General features: G+C 34.4%; 1 protein-coding gene across 2 annotated transcripts in view; it reads left to right on the forward strand.

Moving 5' to 3' along the window:
• The window catches only part of GRIK2 (glutamate ionotropic receptor kainate type subunit 2), an 819,862-nt gene that overhangs the window by 790,535 nt on the left and 13,264 nt on the right, over positions 1-16,063 (forward strand). For both annotated transcript variants that reach the window (XM_001367939.3, XM_056818623.1), the window contains one exon: positions 12,801-13,051. In XM_001367939.3, the coding sequence (XP_001367976.1) occupies positions 12,801-13,051 (251 nt within the window). The remainder of the gene's footprint in view (positions 1-12,800; positions 13,052-16,063) is intronic.

Genomic DNA, 16,063 nt, shown 5'->3' on the forward strand with positions numbered 1-16,063 from the left:
TCAGTTGAATGAGATGTAGAGGAACCTTCAATATTAACCACCTGAAAAATATTTTGATTGTTAATATGACAACTATGTACCAAACCCTTTTCTAAGAGTGGGGGATATAAATATAAAACAAAATGAAGCCAAGATTAATCTCTGACCTGAAGAAATTCATTTGTCACCTGGGAAGAAGAAGATACAATATACAAACATAAAAATATACAGAATAATTCTAATTAATCAAGAGGACTTAATAACAGAAGCAAGAAAATTTGTCTAAAGGAGATGGTATATGAAATGAGTCTTAGAGAAGCTAAGGTTTTGGAGAGACAGAAGCAAAGAGGAAGAATATTCCAGGTTTGTTGGGCAGCTTTCAAAAGCACACAACAGTAGGAGATGTAATGCCAAGTTGAATGAATGAGTGGGCTGTTTTGGATGGAGCATAGAGGACATGGAGTAATCTAGACAGGTGGATGAAGCCAGTCTATGGAAGTCTCAAATATCTGAGGAGTTTGTAGTTTATTTTAGAAGCCACTAAAGATTCTAGAGCAGGAGACTGGCCTGTGCTATTATATTCACTCTTAAGTAAGAGGATAGTCTGGAAATTGGAAATTGTTACAAGCTGGATTAGAGGTGGCAAGGGAAAGAACTACAGTGGTGGCCATATGAGGGCATATTCAAGGCATTTCATGGAAGCACAATCAAAAAAATGTGAAGAAAATTGAAGAAATTTCTTTGACATAAGGGGAATGAAGGAAAGAGTAGGGTTAAGAAAGACTTCAAGGCTTAACTGTGATATTAATCTGTGAAAATTACTTGTAAACGATATTATTAGCAGCAAGAATCTGAAAGGACTTTACAACAAACACAATTTATCTTAAACATGTCTAGATCTATACTTTTAAGATTGGTATTTTCTAACAACATAGGAAGCTCACACAGTTTACATTTGTATGTCTCTTTCCTAAAGAGACCTTATATCTATCACTCTAGGTAGCTAGGTGGCTCAAACGATAAAATGTTGAGCCTGGAATCAGGAAGACTTGTGTGTAAATCCAGCTTGAATTCAAATCCACACTTACTAGCTCTGACACCCTGAACAAGTCATTTAACCAGTATTTACTTCAGTTGCCTCAGTTGTAAAAACAGGAATGATAACAATAGCATTTACCTCTCAGGTTGTTATTAAAATGAAAAGAGATACTCTTTGTAGAGAGCTTAACCAAATGTCAGACACATTGTTGAGTGTCTGACTCTATGTAACCCTGTGGACCATAGCACAAACAAACGCTATCCATGGTAGTTTTATGGGTTGGCAAATAGAAAATCCCTCTTCTAAAGTCAACCTTAATATTTGCAGCACAGTTAAATCTCTCATCCAGGATCTAATATTTCAGCATCCCCTCATTCCTCCAACCCTTTTCATTTCCTGGCATCCTTGAAAATATTGCAAATAGGAGTCTACTGGGCACAGAAACACTCTCTACATATCTAATTTTTTGCCAAATATTGTTTCTACCTTCACAACAACTCTTGTACTGTGGCGTAATTTCTAAGCACAAGAACACAAATGAGAGAATCAAAGTCTCCAAGCTGAAAAGAAGGTCAGTCTCACAATAAAGCCAGATTTCAGGTCAAGACCAATAGATCCAGCATCTTATGAGAAGACTTGTTTTATGACCAAAGAATTAGACAACTTATATACCAGTTTAAAAATAATTCAGGATAGTGATAAAAATAGAGAGATGTAGCTTGGTTGAAGTAATCAGGAAATACTTGTCATCGGTAGAAGTCACTTGATGATGACTTGAAAGTCACTTGATAGACAAGGGGAGAGCTGGGGAGCCTGAACTGATGATGTAAATGATAAGAGTGAGTGGTGCTGGGTGATATCAGGCCTCAAATTCTGGGTCAGGCCTAGTGATGTGTATTGATCACAAGTTCAAGACCATAATTATTGCTGACGGTGCATGAGATAGCAGATTTGAAGACTAAGACCCCAAAATGAGGCCTATACTAACAATGATTACCTATGCTAAAACAGTTATTTACTTAATTCAAAACCTTAATACTTATACTAAAATAATCACAAAGGCCTACTAAAATTATCATTTATGCTGATATTATTTAACTATCTTAGATTTACAATGATAATGACCTCAATACTACTGCTAACATTAAAATCTATTCCTCATATGAAGGGTTAGGGGATTTTTCACTCACCCTCTGCTTACACATCTACTATCATAATTCCTAAATTTGTCACCTCAAACCTGGACTATTACAGACGTACACTAGAGTCTCCTGATTGGTCTCCAGGCTTCAAGTCTCTCTCCTCATTCCAAATCAGCCTTTTTTTTTTCTGCTACAAGAATAAGATTTCATAGAGTTCTGATCATGTCACCTCCTAATCAATCTTTCCCTACTGCCTACAAGAGCAAATAAAAAGTCCATTTTTGGGCATTTAACATTCTTAAAAAAACAAGTCATTTCCTACATTTCTGACCTTATATACTTTCACACTTTGAGATCCAGTTGTATTAACCTACTTATTATTCACAAACAAGATACTCCATCTTCCATGTCACTGCCTGTGTAAGCTTGTCCCCAGTGCTTGGAAGATTCTTTCTCCTCATTTCCATCTTCTAGGATCCCTGGTTTCTTTCAAGACCCTACAAAAGTCTTTAGTGCCTTCCTCTCTCAGAATACCTTTCCATTTTCTTGGCACATATATATATATATATATTTATATATATATATATATAATTATTTACAAATTATCTCTCCCATTAGAATTTGAGCCCCTTGAGACTATTAACTGTTTGTTTTTTTATATCCACAGTGCTTAGTAGGGTTCTTGAGAAAGAGCAAACATTTAATAAATGCTTAATGATAGATCGATTCATATTCACACCCTATTCCCTGCATTAGAGTTAAGTCTTTAATGATTCAAACCAAAGGGAGGAGCAAAATCTCCTCTGGACCTTTTTTTTTTTTTGTAATAACTGAGGTTGTCCAACAAATTCTCTCTTTCCATGGTTGATATAGGAATGAAACCAGTACCCAAAATAAAAAATAATAGCATGACTTTCCCATTGCATAACAAAGAAAAGAGAGTTAATTATTATTTTAATCAGTTTCTTATTTCCTACAATTAAAATTATAATAGAGTATAATTAGGAAGTAAAACATATCCTGGTTCTTAGTCCTTACCCACAATATACTCTCACCAATTCCACATTCCAATTTCTACTTTCAAATTGCTATCATGTTGCTTCTACCCTCAGAAAATAAGAGGTATCATTGATGTCAGATTTATTCAAACAGAACATCAGACAGAAAACACTAGTAGTTTGTTTCATGAGAATATAGCAGGAGCACCAGACTTTACTCACAATGGCAAATTATGATATTCACAAGCCACAGTGGGACAAGTAAGAGCACCTGGCAAAGGATCAAGTTGCACCCATTGCACATTTTCCTTAAGTTTGGAGGTCTTTTATTGTTGAGAAAGTAAGGCAAAAAATAGCATTATTGAAGACATTGGAACACTTCTGCAGTTCAGTAGGGATGACAGGCTGGCAATAAAAATGGTGATTCTTTCAGCATAGCCTGGGAACAGAAATGAGCTGGCACAAAATATTACTTGGCTCCCTCCCAACTTGGTACATACTTGCAAATCTGCTTTCCAAGTAACCACCCTGTGAAGTCATGCTTGGTAATCACACCTCCAGAAAAGCAACCACATCAAGGTTTATCAGCCAGGCATTGTCATCCTTACAAGTCCTGTCACTGCAAGAGTTATTTCAGAGATGGTGGAGTTGGCTTTTGTTCAGAAGGACAGATGGGGGAAAAGAAGACTTTCCTATTAGAATTGAAGTGAGGCTGTAATTTCAAAGCATCTTCATTTTATAAGGAAAATGCATGACTCAGCAGATGATTAATAGAATAAACAAAAATGACCATATCTCCTTTGGTCAGTAAATGTCAAAATGAGATGTGGTGAATGATCTGTATCTTCTTGGTTGAACCATATAGATTCCACTGGAGTAGGAAAGAAAGGTGTGCTTAAAAAATGTCATTGGGAATTGGAAAATAAATTTTAATAAAAATAAATAATAAAAACTACCATTTTATAGCACTTAAAGTTTTCCAACATATTTTACATATATTGTGTCATTTCAGTCTCAGAAGGACCACAAAAGGTAGATGCTATTAATACCTCCAGTTTGTAGGTGAAAGGAAGCGAAGAAACCTTTATTAAGCACCTACCTACAGTTGCTTTATAAATACCTCATTTGATCCTCAGAGCAGCTCTGAGAGATAGGTCTTATTTTTATTCCCATTTTATAAATGAGGAAAGTGAGGCAGAAAGATTGAGTTACTTGATTAGGATCACAAAATTGATAACTGTATGATACAGCCTTTGGTCTCAAGTCTTCCTGACTCCAAGTCCAGGACTCTATTAACTATACTATCTAGATGCTCTAAGCTTTGTCCCATACTACCTCATATGACTTTAGGTCATAATTTCCTAATCTGTTAAAGGAGAGAATTGGATTAAACAATTTGTACGTTTCTTTCCTGCTCAAAATCTATGATCCTATAAAAGGATAATCCATGGTAGGATAATAAAAGCCTAATAATATGCTAATAAATTTGTGCTCATTGTCAGTGAATTAGGATGCTCATCAAAAAAAAATATTGAGTATCTAATATGTACTAAACACTTGGGAAGCAATAATTATATAAGAGATGGCCCTTCTTATTAAGAAGCTTGCCATTTAGTTGGGGGATAATGACAGAATGTACATGGAAATCATTTAGCAGTTATACACAGCAATAGGCTCCCACTGCTATAATTCATCTGTGATTTCACCCAGGTGGGCCCTCCTCTAATGGTGGAGATAACAATCCAGACATCTGCTAGCCTTGTCTATGTACTTCTATGAACCCTCCATGAAGGAGCTACCTCCCTAGGCTAAAGTTGCTATTGTTGTTAATTTATTTCAGTCATGTCTGGCTTCTCATGACCCCATTTGGGTTTTTTTGGGCAAAGATACTGGAGGGGTTTGCCATTTCCTTCTCCAGTTCATTTTCCATGAGGAAACAGGCAAACTGGGCTAATATCTTGCCTAAGCTAGTAAGTGCCTTAAAAGACTGAAGGCCTGCCTTTAAGTCTTTTAATATTTTATGAGAAACAGCTTTGCAATTCCTCCTACCACTATATGACTGACCCACATCCTTTTGCAATCATATGTTTCCTAGACCATTATGAAGTAGCCTAAATTAAATACCAAAGCATTGTTGGTATAAGTAAAATAGGAATTTAGAGGAATGAATGATCACAAAAGGCAAAAACAAAACTATAATGAAGTCAGGAAGTTTTGAGCTTGAATATTAACTCCTATAATTTACTAACTAGGTGACTGGGCAACTCACTTCACTTTCCTGTACCTTTCTTTACTCATTTAATAAGGGTCTTGTACTCAGTGATTTTCAAGGTTGATTCTAGCTCTAAATCTATGTTTCCATGAGTCCTGGAGGAAGGATTTGTAGAAAAGATGAAACTTAAAGAAAATAGAGGAGCTTAACCAAATGGAAAGGGGACTGGAAAACATCTGGGAGGGAGAAAACTGTTGAGTGGAACTGAAAACCTCATTTGAAGCTACTAGGTTTGTTTAGGGAGAAAAGGTGAGAGACATGGGCTCAAAGACAGATAAAGCTTAGTTTGTTTTGCTCTTACATGCCAGATTAATCATTTGTCGGGAGAGAAAAGGGGTTTTGTTATATAAGAAGGTTGGACAGGATTATTAAAAATAGGGTCACAATGAATTTAATTGATTCCAAAGAGATTTCTTTATTATTTATTTACAAAATATAGAGAGTGAAGTAAGAAAATCAGAGAGAGGATAGGGCAAGATATCTAGCCTAAGCACTAAGTAATTTCTCCCAGCCTCTGGCTCAACCCGGGCAGGGAGAGTTAGTCCTTAGCAAGAGAGGCCTCAGCAAAGCCAAGGACCTGGGGATGTCTCTCTCAAGAGGATAGGTCTCTCCTGTGGCCAGTCTCTTCAGAAAATCTGGGAAAGGAGTCAACTCTTTTCACTCACCACATGTCCAACCAAAGGAAGAGATTCAAGGACAGTGTCACCAGGAACAGGGTCTCAGGTCCAGTCAGCAGATTCTTCTTCAGCCTCCAACTCAAACTCAGAAGAAGTTGAAGTCCTCTCTGAAGATCTCAGATGATTCTCCCACAAATCTCAGATGAATCTCCTCCACAGGAAGTTATAACTCCTTTTTAAAGACACTTTATTTTGTGTCACTTCTTGTGCCTTGCTCCACTTTTTACATGGACAAATCATAGTCTAAAACCTTGGTTTAGGACCGCCCAGGGAACAATCAGTCTATTCTGAGATGCCACCCACTATTGCACATGTGGGTCACAGACCTCCCCACTCTACTATAAGTAGGGTGTTTACACTTTGGGTTATTAAATCTAAAATGGGCAGGGGAGTTAATTTAATTTTCTCAATTGAGGAAGAGTTAATTAATATCATTTTCATAATCAGGGGAGAGTTATACATTACAGAATCTAGAGTAGGAATAAACATTACAAATCATTATCTAGAATTAGGGTGATAGTTCTACTTTCTAGTAGAATCCCTTCATTTCATAAATGAGAAAGGTTAGTTAAGTAACTTGTCCAACATTGGGTCTATAGCCATAGAACTAGTATTTGGATTCCCATTGTCAAATGGAATATTTTTTAATCTAAAGGGGCTTTTATACTCTCCTAAAGGTAATAGGGAGTCATCATATAATAGGAGGTTAAGATGTACCAAGCAGTCTTTTTAGAAAATTAGTCTCATACTAGTGTGGTCTCATAAGAATGCAGTATTTGCTCATATCCCTGCTTTCTTCACATATTCCTCCCTCAAAGAAATGTGTTAGGTGCACACTCAAATCATACACACACACACACACACACACACACACACACACACACACACACACATATACACACAAAAGATAATTTACAAGGGTTTATTTCCCTCTAATTCTTCACTTGACCAGTTCACAACAAAACCCTTCTTTTCTACTGTGAAACACAAATTTCCACTGCACAAACAGACTTCTCTAAGCAGAATATTCCTTGCCTTTTTCAGACTAAATTAAAGGAACATTCTGACCTTGGGAGTGGAGAGAGGAAAGCTAGTTAGCCTCAAGGCCTCTAACCCTGCCCAGCTGCTCTTGGCCCCCTGTGATTCTTGAGTTTTTCCTGCAGAGTTGTGTATTCTTGACCAGTAAACACATATGAATTTGTCTTACTGCAGGATAAAGAAGCAAAGTACCATTGTGATATGGAAATCACTTTAAAAGACTGATATATATTAATTTAAGGTCGCCAAGGAATTCAGCTATGTAATTCCTAAATGAAAACTCAAGTCAGCAGTTAACCTTTTATGGAGTTTTTAATTACAAACAGGAGGAAGAAAGGTATTAGAGATAGAGAGAGAGAGAGAGAGAGAGAGAGAGAGAGAGAGAGAGAGAGAGAGAGAGAGAGAGAGAGAGAGAGAAAGAGAAAGGGGAGAGAAGGGAATAGGGTTTAAATACCCCCTCTGCTTAGGCTGGGCCAAAGGCCCAAGCTCTTAGATAGCTGGGGCAAAGAAAAGAGATCAGTCCCTATCACTCACGTGACCAAAATGGAGAAACAGTCTCAGGGGCCTCCACCTCCAGCATCCTTCAGAGCAAAACCTCTCAGAGCAAAACCTCTCAGAGCAAAACCTCCCCTCCTCTCCTCAGACCCCGCTATCTTTAAGGAAACCATCCAAGTCCCCTCCCCTCAGTTCTCACATCTACCAATCACTGTCCATCATTTTCCCTGTGCCAATGGTGGCTCTAGCTTAACCCAGGACTGCCCAGAGGTCTGTTTCCTTTGCACATGTCTGTTGGAGGTCATATTCTCAAATAATTAAATCTTGATCTTTGCTGCAGCCCTTCCTAAATCCTGTTACTCTGAGTAGGGTGGAGATTGGAAGTTCCCACACCTGGTTCTGTCATTCCAAGTATCTCTATTGTATCAATTCTAAAATCAATCATGACTCAAAGAACTTCCTGTTCTATGCTTAAGCATAGGTCAAAGCCCTTTCCATTGTTTAGCAAAAGGTTTCTGTCCTAAAGTAGTCTTAAGTAGGGAGGAGAAAGATCCTCCCATTCCAAGGAGTTTTACATTCCAATAGATTTCTTACTATCAGTAGGAAATTTTTCAAGTATGAAATTTCCCAATGGTGAAATTTCCAACATTCATAAGTCTAAGAAATTTTAAGGTTTACACCATTAATAAATCTGTTCTGTTTTCTACATCAGGTTTATGTACAATTTTAAAAATTTTCCTTGTTTTCAATATACTTGTTGGCTAGCACTGCTTTGTAGAGAAAATAGGGCTAGAAAAATATAGGTGAGGCTGTATAGAGGAGGCACATGAAATAGGAAATATGCAACTTTTATTTCTACTTTCTTTAACCTTCTTGAAAATCATATAAAAAGCTTTTCTGACATTCCGTAGCTTTTGTTTGATTCTGATGACCACAAACCACATGTCAACACATCACATTTTGAATATCTACAGAATCAAAGGGAAACATTTATAGTCAGAGAAGACCTCAAAGGCCATCCAGTCTAACCTTTTGGTACTAAGTAATTTACTCAAAATCATACCATTAGCATAGCTTGGATTTGAAACCAGGGGCTCCAATTCTAAATATAGTTTATTTTCCATTATACTTCTCTTTCCCTATTATTCCCTAAGAAAAATTAGATTACATTTTAAAAAGAAAACACATTTCCTTCCTATTTAAAATCTAATCATATTGTCAGTTCACTGAAATGATATCAATGGCTAGAAGTAGTATGATATTGTGGGTCTTATTTAACTTATTTAACTAAAGGCCAGGAGAGCTCCCACAATTTCGAATTATGTGGAAGAAGCATGCAGGAGTCTATAGAATTTAAAGATATTAATTAGTGCATATATAATAATTCACATGCACTGTTATCATTCATTTGCTTCTACTCTTTAGAATATAGTGATAAATAAAAACCTTATGATTTCTTCATACCTAAAGAGGGTTGTCATGGATTGTAAATGGCAAACTCAAGTTCTGAATTATCACAGCTTTTCTTTGTCAGAATTTATGCTGACTTGTGAGGTTTGAACTTTTTTCATCAATTAGAATCAAAGCTCTTTCCCTATATAATGGGATTGATCATGAAATGTTCATTCATTCATTCATTCATTTAGCAAATGTTCAAATTAAATACTGACTTTGTATAGATAACTATCCTAGGTGCTGGCAAAGATATAAAATTTAAATTAGAAAATGACTGCACTAATAGGGAGATAAAACATAGAGCCCACTACTAACATATAATACCATGGAATATCATCTAGTTGTAATTTTAGTGTCCAAGACCAAAGGTTTCTACTCATTGGTAAGAGAAAATAAAGTTTTCTAAAAGAAGTGGCATTTGAGTTGGATTTTAAAAATCAGAAGTAGTGAAAGGATGAGTTTCTAGTTATAAATAATAATAATAATGTAATGGAGACAGAAGTTCAGAATCACAAAGCATGTTAAAGGGACAGCAAAAATCATATTATTTTCTTGAAGCAAAAAAATATAGGGGTATAACATGATTTATGTCTGAAAAATTAGAGTGTCAGCATGTTTCAGAGGGTTTGTAGAGCAAGCAAAAGCAATTCAATATTACTCATCAGGCAAAAGAGAACCACCAAAGATTTATGAATAAAAGAATAACATAACAAGTTCTACCTAAAAGGTTAGTCTGGTATTAGTATAAGCAATGGAATAGAGAGGTTAAAATTAAAAGGCTGTGAGGAGGATATTTCAGCAATTCAACTAAATGATCACAAGGGCTAATACTAAAGGGATTAAGGTAGGAATATAGAAGAGAAAAACATTTAAGACATCATGCATTGAAATCAGTGATATTTGATCAATGATTGGATATGGTAGGTAAGGAAAAGGAAATTATCATATATAAGTCTGTTTTTTGATAACCGAAATGGAAAGTTTGGTGGATAATACTATTATAGACAGAAATAACTAAGACAAGGAGAAAAAATAACCCTTCAGGATGTCTAATAATTTCAGTTTGAGAAATAGTGAATTTGAGGTCCCAATGGGACATCTGAATTGTGACAAGGATCTGTAACTCAAAAGAGAGGTCAAGAGGAGAGATCTGAAAGACATATGCATAAAGTAGTCATAAGGATGGGAGTGAATGGCACACTAGGGAGAGATAGTAGAGAGGAATGAGAAAAAAGTCCTCAAAAGCCCCTTTGGGGACTCCCATATTGAGGCACAAGTAAGATTGAATGAGATGGAAGAGAGAGTAGGTAGTGAAGCATTCAGAACATTTAGGTTTAGCAATGAAAGTGAGATGAGAAAAACAATTCTCTCTCTATTTCCCTCTTTCTCTCTTTCTCCCTCCCCCCCCCTCTCTCTCCCTCTTTCTCTCTTTCTCCCCCCTCTCTCTTTCTCTGTCTCTCTCTGTCTCTCCATATATATATATATATATATATATATATATATATATATATATATACATACATGTGTATAAAAGCATTCCCATGTGTATGGGATGTATCTGAATGGTAAGGAATGAGAGAGTTAACTACATACATATATATTTAAAGAGAGTGTTTTAAAGATGCTCATTAGCTGGAGTAAGTGAATATAAACATGTTTTTAAATTCATGCTCTCTCTATATATTTATTTGTCTATATAGCCTTAAAATGTGCAAAGTACTATTTGTAAGTTTCTTATATAATGTTTATATACACATGATATATTCATATATATTATTATTTTAGCATATAATCTCATTCATATATGGGAATTCTGGTAAAGAAACTCTTCCTGATATATTCTGTAATCTGTTCTGCAAATAAAAGTCTTAGTTTACTAAGAAATTATAATGCTAATATATCAGAGGCAGAAAATTAAATGCAAGCTTCAAATTCAAAGTTTAGCTCTCTATCCACTATGCCTCTATCCAGCTGTCTCTTATTTTTATCTTTTAGGGAAAATAAGGCATACATAAATGAGAAATTGAAGAAAGTACTCTGTGAGTTAATCCAACTTTACTTTCTCAATTCAGCTTTTCATATTTTATATACACACATAACTGAAATATATGCATAAACATATGTAGACAAAGGGAATGGACCCAATGGAGCAGAGGGCAGAGGTACATGAGAGAGGAGGACATTGTATGTTTGTTTTTTTTAATTTTGAAAGGAAATAGGAGAGTATGTATAGCAATATTGAAAGTTTTCAATAATGATGAAATTGGCGTCCAGGTCACTATTTGCAAGAGGAAGTGTTAAGGGGTGCCTGTGATAGGAGAAGGAAGAAATCAGAGCTTGTAACAGATACTGTCGGAAATGGAAAACACAAAGACCTACTCATGCAACTGTGTGATATAAGAGCCCAAAAGATAATTTATTCAAGGTATAATAAAGGAGATATTGTTTCTGTGACTTGAGAGGTGATTAACACTCCTATATTTTTTCCTAGTCAGGCTATATATGGAATATTGTGTTTAATTCTTTGGGTAATGTATTAGGAAAAATAATTATAATCTTAAAAGTGACCAGAGGAGGAAGGAATTGTGTGACATAGAGCCTCAAACTCATGCCCAATTGAGAATAAGGAGCAGGCATTGGGACATTTAGCCTAAAGGAAAGACAATTAGTAGAAAACCTATACTTATAAAAGATACTTTTAAAGGCTATTTTAATGGCTGTCTAGAGACAGGATTAGACTTGTTTGTTCTCCTTGGCTTCAGGGTATAAATTTTTTTAAAAAGGGGGTAGGGGGTAGATTTGATCTAAGCAAGCACTTTCTAAAGATTAGAGCTATCCAAAAATGAACTGACTGCCTCAAGACACAAACAATTCCATCTTATTAAAAGTCTTCAAAATAAATCCCCATATCTATTTTTCTGTTATTTTATAGAGGATGTTTGTATTGTTATGGGTTGGACAAGATAAAGTCTGAGGACTTTCTCACTTTGAGATTGTGAGACTGACTCCACCTTCCTCTTACCTTGCTCTGAACATTGGCCTGTCTAATCATCATTATCTAAGAACTTCTTACCTGGTGGCTATGCTGATGATTCCTAATGAGTCACTCAGTGCCTTATTATCATTTTACACAGACTCTTAGTCATCAACATCTACTGGGGAGAGTGCTTGACTTGCAATTAAAGGTCATCCCTTCAAACTTAGGTCTGTCACTTTCTGCCTGTGTGTGAAGTTGGACAAGTCACTTCAGCTCTCAGGATATCATTTTTCTCATTTGCAAAAATTGGAGGATTGATTTAAATAACTATCTTACTACTTACCTCCATAGTCATGATGATTGTGATATTTTATCTAATTGCCATTTTCAAGCTAACTGCATTACTATTGAGATATAATTTTTTCTCATTCTTTTAAAAATGACATCCATGTAACTATTAAGAGACTGGAATATTATCTCTATAAATTCAATTTCTGATGTTCCTATTATCTATTTCCATTATCTTTTCAAATCACTTTGCTCTGGTGAAACTAATGCTTTGTATTTGGGAAAATAGAAAACTACTACCCTTTTTAAGAAGGACAATAGCATTGCCCAAGCTAACCTTTCTTTATGAAATTGTAAAGGAAACAAATAATTTAAAATGGATTTGGTGGGTTAGTTTTGTTTTGTTTTTTCTTTTAAACAAATTCTCTCTGATGTTGTAGGTTCTCCTTACCGAGATAAGATCACCATAGCAATTCTTCAGCTCCAAGAAGAAGGCAAGCTTCATATGATGAAAGAGAAATGGTGGCGTGGTAATGGCTGTCCAGAAGAAGAGAGTAAAGAAGCTAGTGCTCTGGGAGTTCAGAATATTGGTGGCATCTTCATTGTTTTAGCAGCTGGTTTGGTGCTTTCAGTCTTTGTGGCAGTGGGAGAGTTCCTGTACAAATCAAAAAAAAATGCTCAACTAGAAAAGGTAAATATTGTTCTTTTACCATTTGTACCCACTATTGTGGGTTTTAAGGAACCCATGCTTCATGATTTCACCAGCCCAAAATTTTACCTAGTCCTCTGGCTGTTCATAGTCTTGTCTAATATTAGTTATGTGACAAAGGTTCACAACAACAAATGTGAGGCATCACCTTTTGCAATTTTTAATTTCTTTTTAATATGTTTAATTGTAGCCAGCTTTCAGGACAAGTGACTATTTCTCCTCTTATTCAAGCCTGAAAAAAGAAAGCTTTTTACTGCTGGAAGTTCACTGCAGTTAATTTAATGGAAGAGGAAGATACTTGAAACTGTAATATGGGAAACAAATTACTCTTCTACTGATCAATCTGGTATTAAGATGCAAAACTGACTATCAGTGTGGAGTCAGAAACCATAGAAATGCTTGTGAAAATGATTACATTCTGACAATATTTTCCTTTAAAACATTTCTTTGCTCATATTTTAAAGGATAAAGTCAATATTATTGCTGTGCATCTACTACTGGTTATGATTTAATCCTCTGTAACTTTCATAGATTTCTGGAACATGGATTTTTTTGTTTAGCTTAGCTAATATAATCATTTCTACATTCAGTATTTCCTCGGAAAACTGGTAGCAGATATAGAGTTTTACACAAATACAATGATATGTACCTGTAAAAGCTAAAGAAAAATATTAAGACAGGAATATTTGTTGAACTTTATTACATTGAATATGCTATTTTTTATATCAGTTTCCCCCAATCAATGGAACAAAAAATGTAAAATTTGTGACCTCAGTCAGTCCCTCAATTTATGGTGCTATATCTTTTCATACAAAAATGAGTAGTAATTCCTGAGACCTTCCTATATGTAGAATCTGTTCCTTTTCATATATTACAATATATCTCTTTATAAAGAAAGAAATTGTTCAGGAAACAACTATTGATACCTTTTAAAATTTTTTAACAGTTGAGAGTTTATATTGATTCATGTCTTTGTCTTTAAATAACTTCTTTTTGGTAATACTAAATATTGCTTTTAAAAAGACTTAGCTGTCAAATATTGAGGCAGAGTGAGGTCACAAGGTTTTTTAATATTTGGAAAGCTCTATGGAATTATGTTGGTCAATATAAAGTAGATAAGTAAGATCTAAATATTACCTTTCATTAATGCAGGGTGTCTAAATTCTGTCAACCTTTTGGAACCTTTGTACCTTTCAAGTGACTTTTTTTATTTGTTGCTAAAAGCATTTTCATTTCTTTTAAATAATTCATGAACATCACAATTACTTGTTCTCCCTGGGCCTATATTCTTTAATAGAAGTCCACCACATTTTCATTTTAAAGATCTAAAATAACTCAGTATTTTTGGTTTGTAAATAAGCAGATAATTTGGATCAGTTTTATTGCATATATGTATATATATTTACATATATATATATAAGTATACATACACATATTTATAAACATATATGTATATATAACACCTTTGACACCAAAACAAAGTATTGAAAAATAAGAAATTCAGCCAATTAAGAGGATATGTTTAAAAACTGCCAATCAAGTATTTTTATGGTTTTAACTTGATTAGTTCGTTGTATTGTTATGTTATTATAGTCATAATATCCATGTATAGATTTTACCTCAATTACTTTGTTATAAATTTTATGCCCTTTAAAAAATATGTCAAGTACTATATGCACAAGGTAGATATGTCTCTTATCTCATCTACTTTAGTAATCTTTTCATTAAGGGTGAAGTAGTCTTTTTTCCCCCTTTATGATAAGGGCATCCCTGAATATTAATGCCTAACATTTATGCTTTAGAATATAAATAAATACATTTTTGAAGGCAGGATTCATGCTTGAGGTAAGGAGTTGAATGAATAACTTCTGAGGGCCCATATACATCTATAATTCAATTCCAAACAATATCATTTTTTCTAATAAGGACTTATGTTTATCTACATTGTATATACAGAAATGTGACAAATAGTTGTACATTCAAAAAATAGAAAGAAACTAATGAAAAAAGTACTACTTAGAGCTGCTTTCTATCCCCAGTTAATTGGCCTATTTTTTTTTAAAGACAACTGATATTCATCAATGAAAGGAATAGTTTTAAAAAATGAGAAAAAATTCTAATTTCACTTAATATAGTCTACATACATTACAAAAAGGATGTTTAATCTATTTAAATAATTTACTCCTTTCTGCCAAGCAAGATAAGAATGATTTTCCACAATGACAAAATTTACCAGTCATTTAAAATTTTGCTTTGCTTTTATCAGAATATTTTAATTTAGTAAAAAATTTCATAATCTGTTTTGTTAAAAGTAAAGATAGAAAAAATCTCAAAATATTTAATTCACTGATTTTTCCTAACAAAAATGCATATCACATTTATTTCTATATATTTTTGGAAGAGATATACTACATAGTTGAAATTGGCTTGAAAGACAAACTTTCTACATATTTTGCTTCAGTACATTTCTATGTGCCATCCTGAGCAAATACAGCAGGGATTAGAGGAAAGTACACTGGCCTCCAGCTAGAACACCTGCATTCTATACTCAGATCTTCCTTTAAGAAGTAGAGGAAGAAAAAATGTCTTAAAGCTATTGTAAGGATAAAAAAAAAAGAACTTCAAGAAGAGAGGGGGAAATCCAGCATATATTTGCAGGCTCAATAAAAATAGAGTAATGTAGAAACTAAACAAATTATTCCACATATATCATTTATTCAATAACAGCTGTTAACAAATGTAATATACTAGCTCTAGCATGGAGAGAAGTATCAAGACTGATATAACTATGGAACTGAAGCAAAAACAAAATAAAACATTATTTTAAAAAAGTGAACTTTTTTTCAGTCACATTAGTGTCTATAACCCAGATGATGAAAATGAGTATGCAAAACAAGCAAAAGCCTGATATAAGAATTGTCATTCATATTATTTATTATGATACATTAGCCTTTTAACCTTTATTATTTATTGGTTTTTGAGCAACAAATATTT

Source organism: Monodelphis domestica, chromosome 2 (genome assembly GCF_027887165.1).
Source record: "Monodelphis domestica isolate mMonDom1 chromosome 2, mMonDom1.pri, whole genome shotgun sequence".
NCBI classification, from domain to species: Eukaryota; Metazoa; Chordata; class Mammalia; order Didelphimorphia; family Didelphidae; genus Monodelphis; species Monodelphis domestica.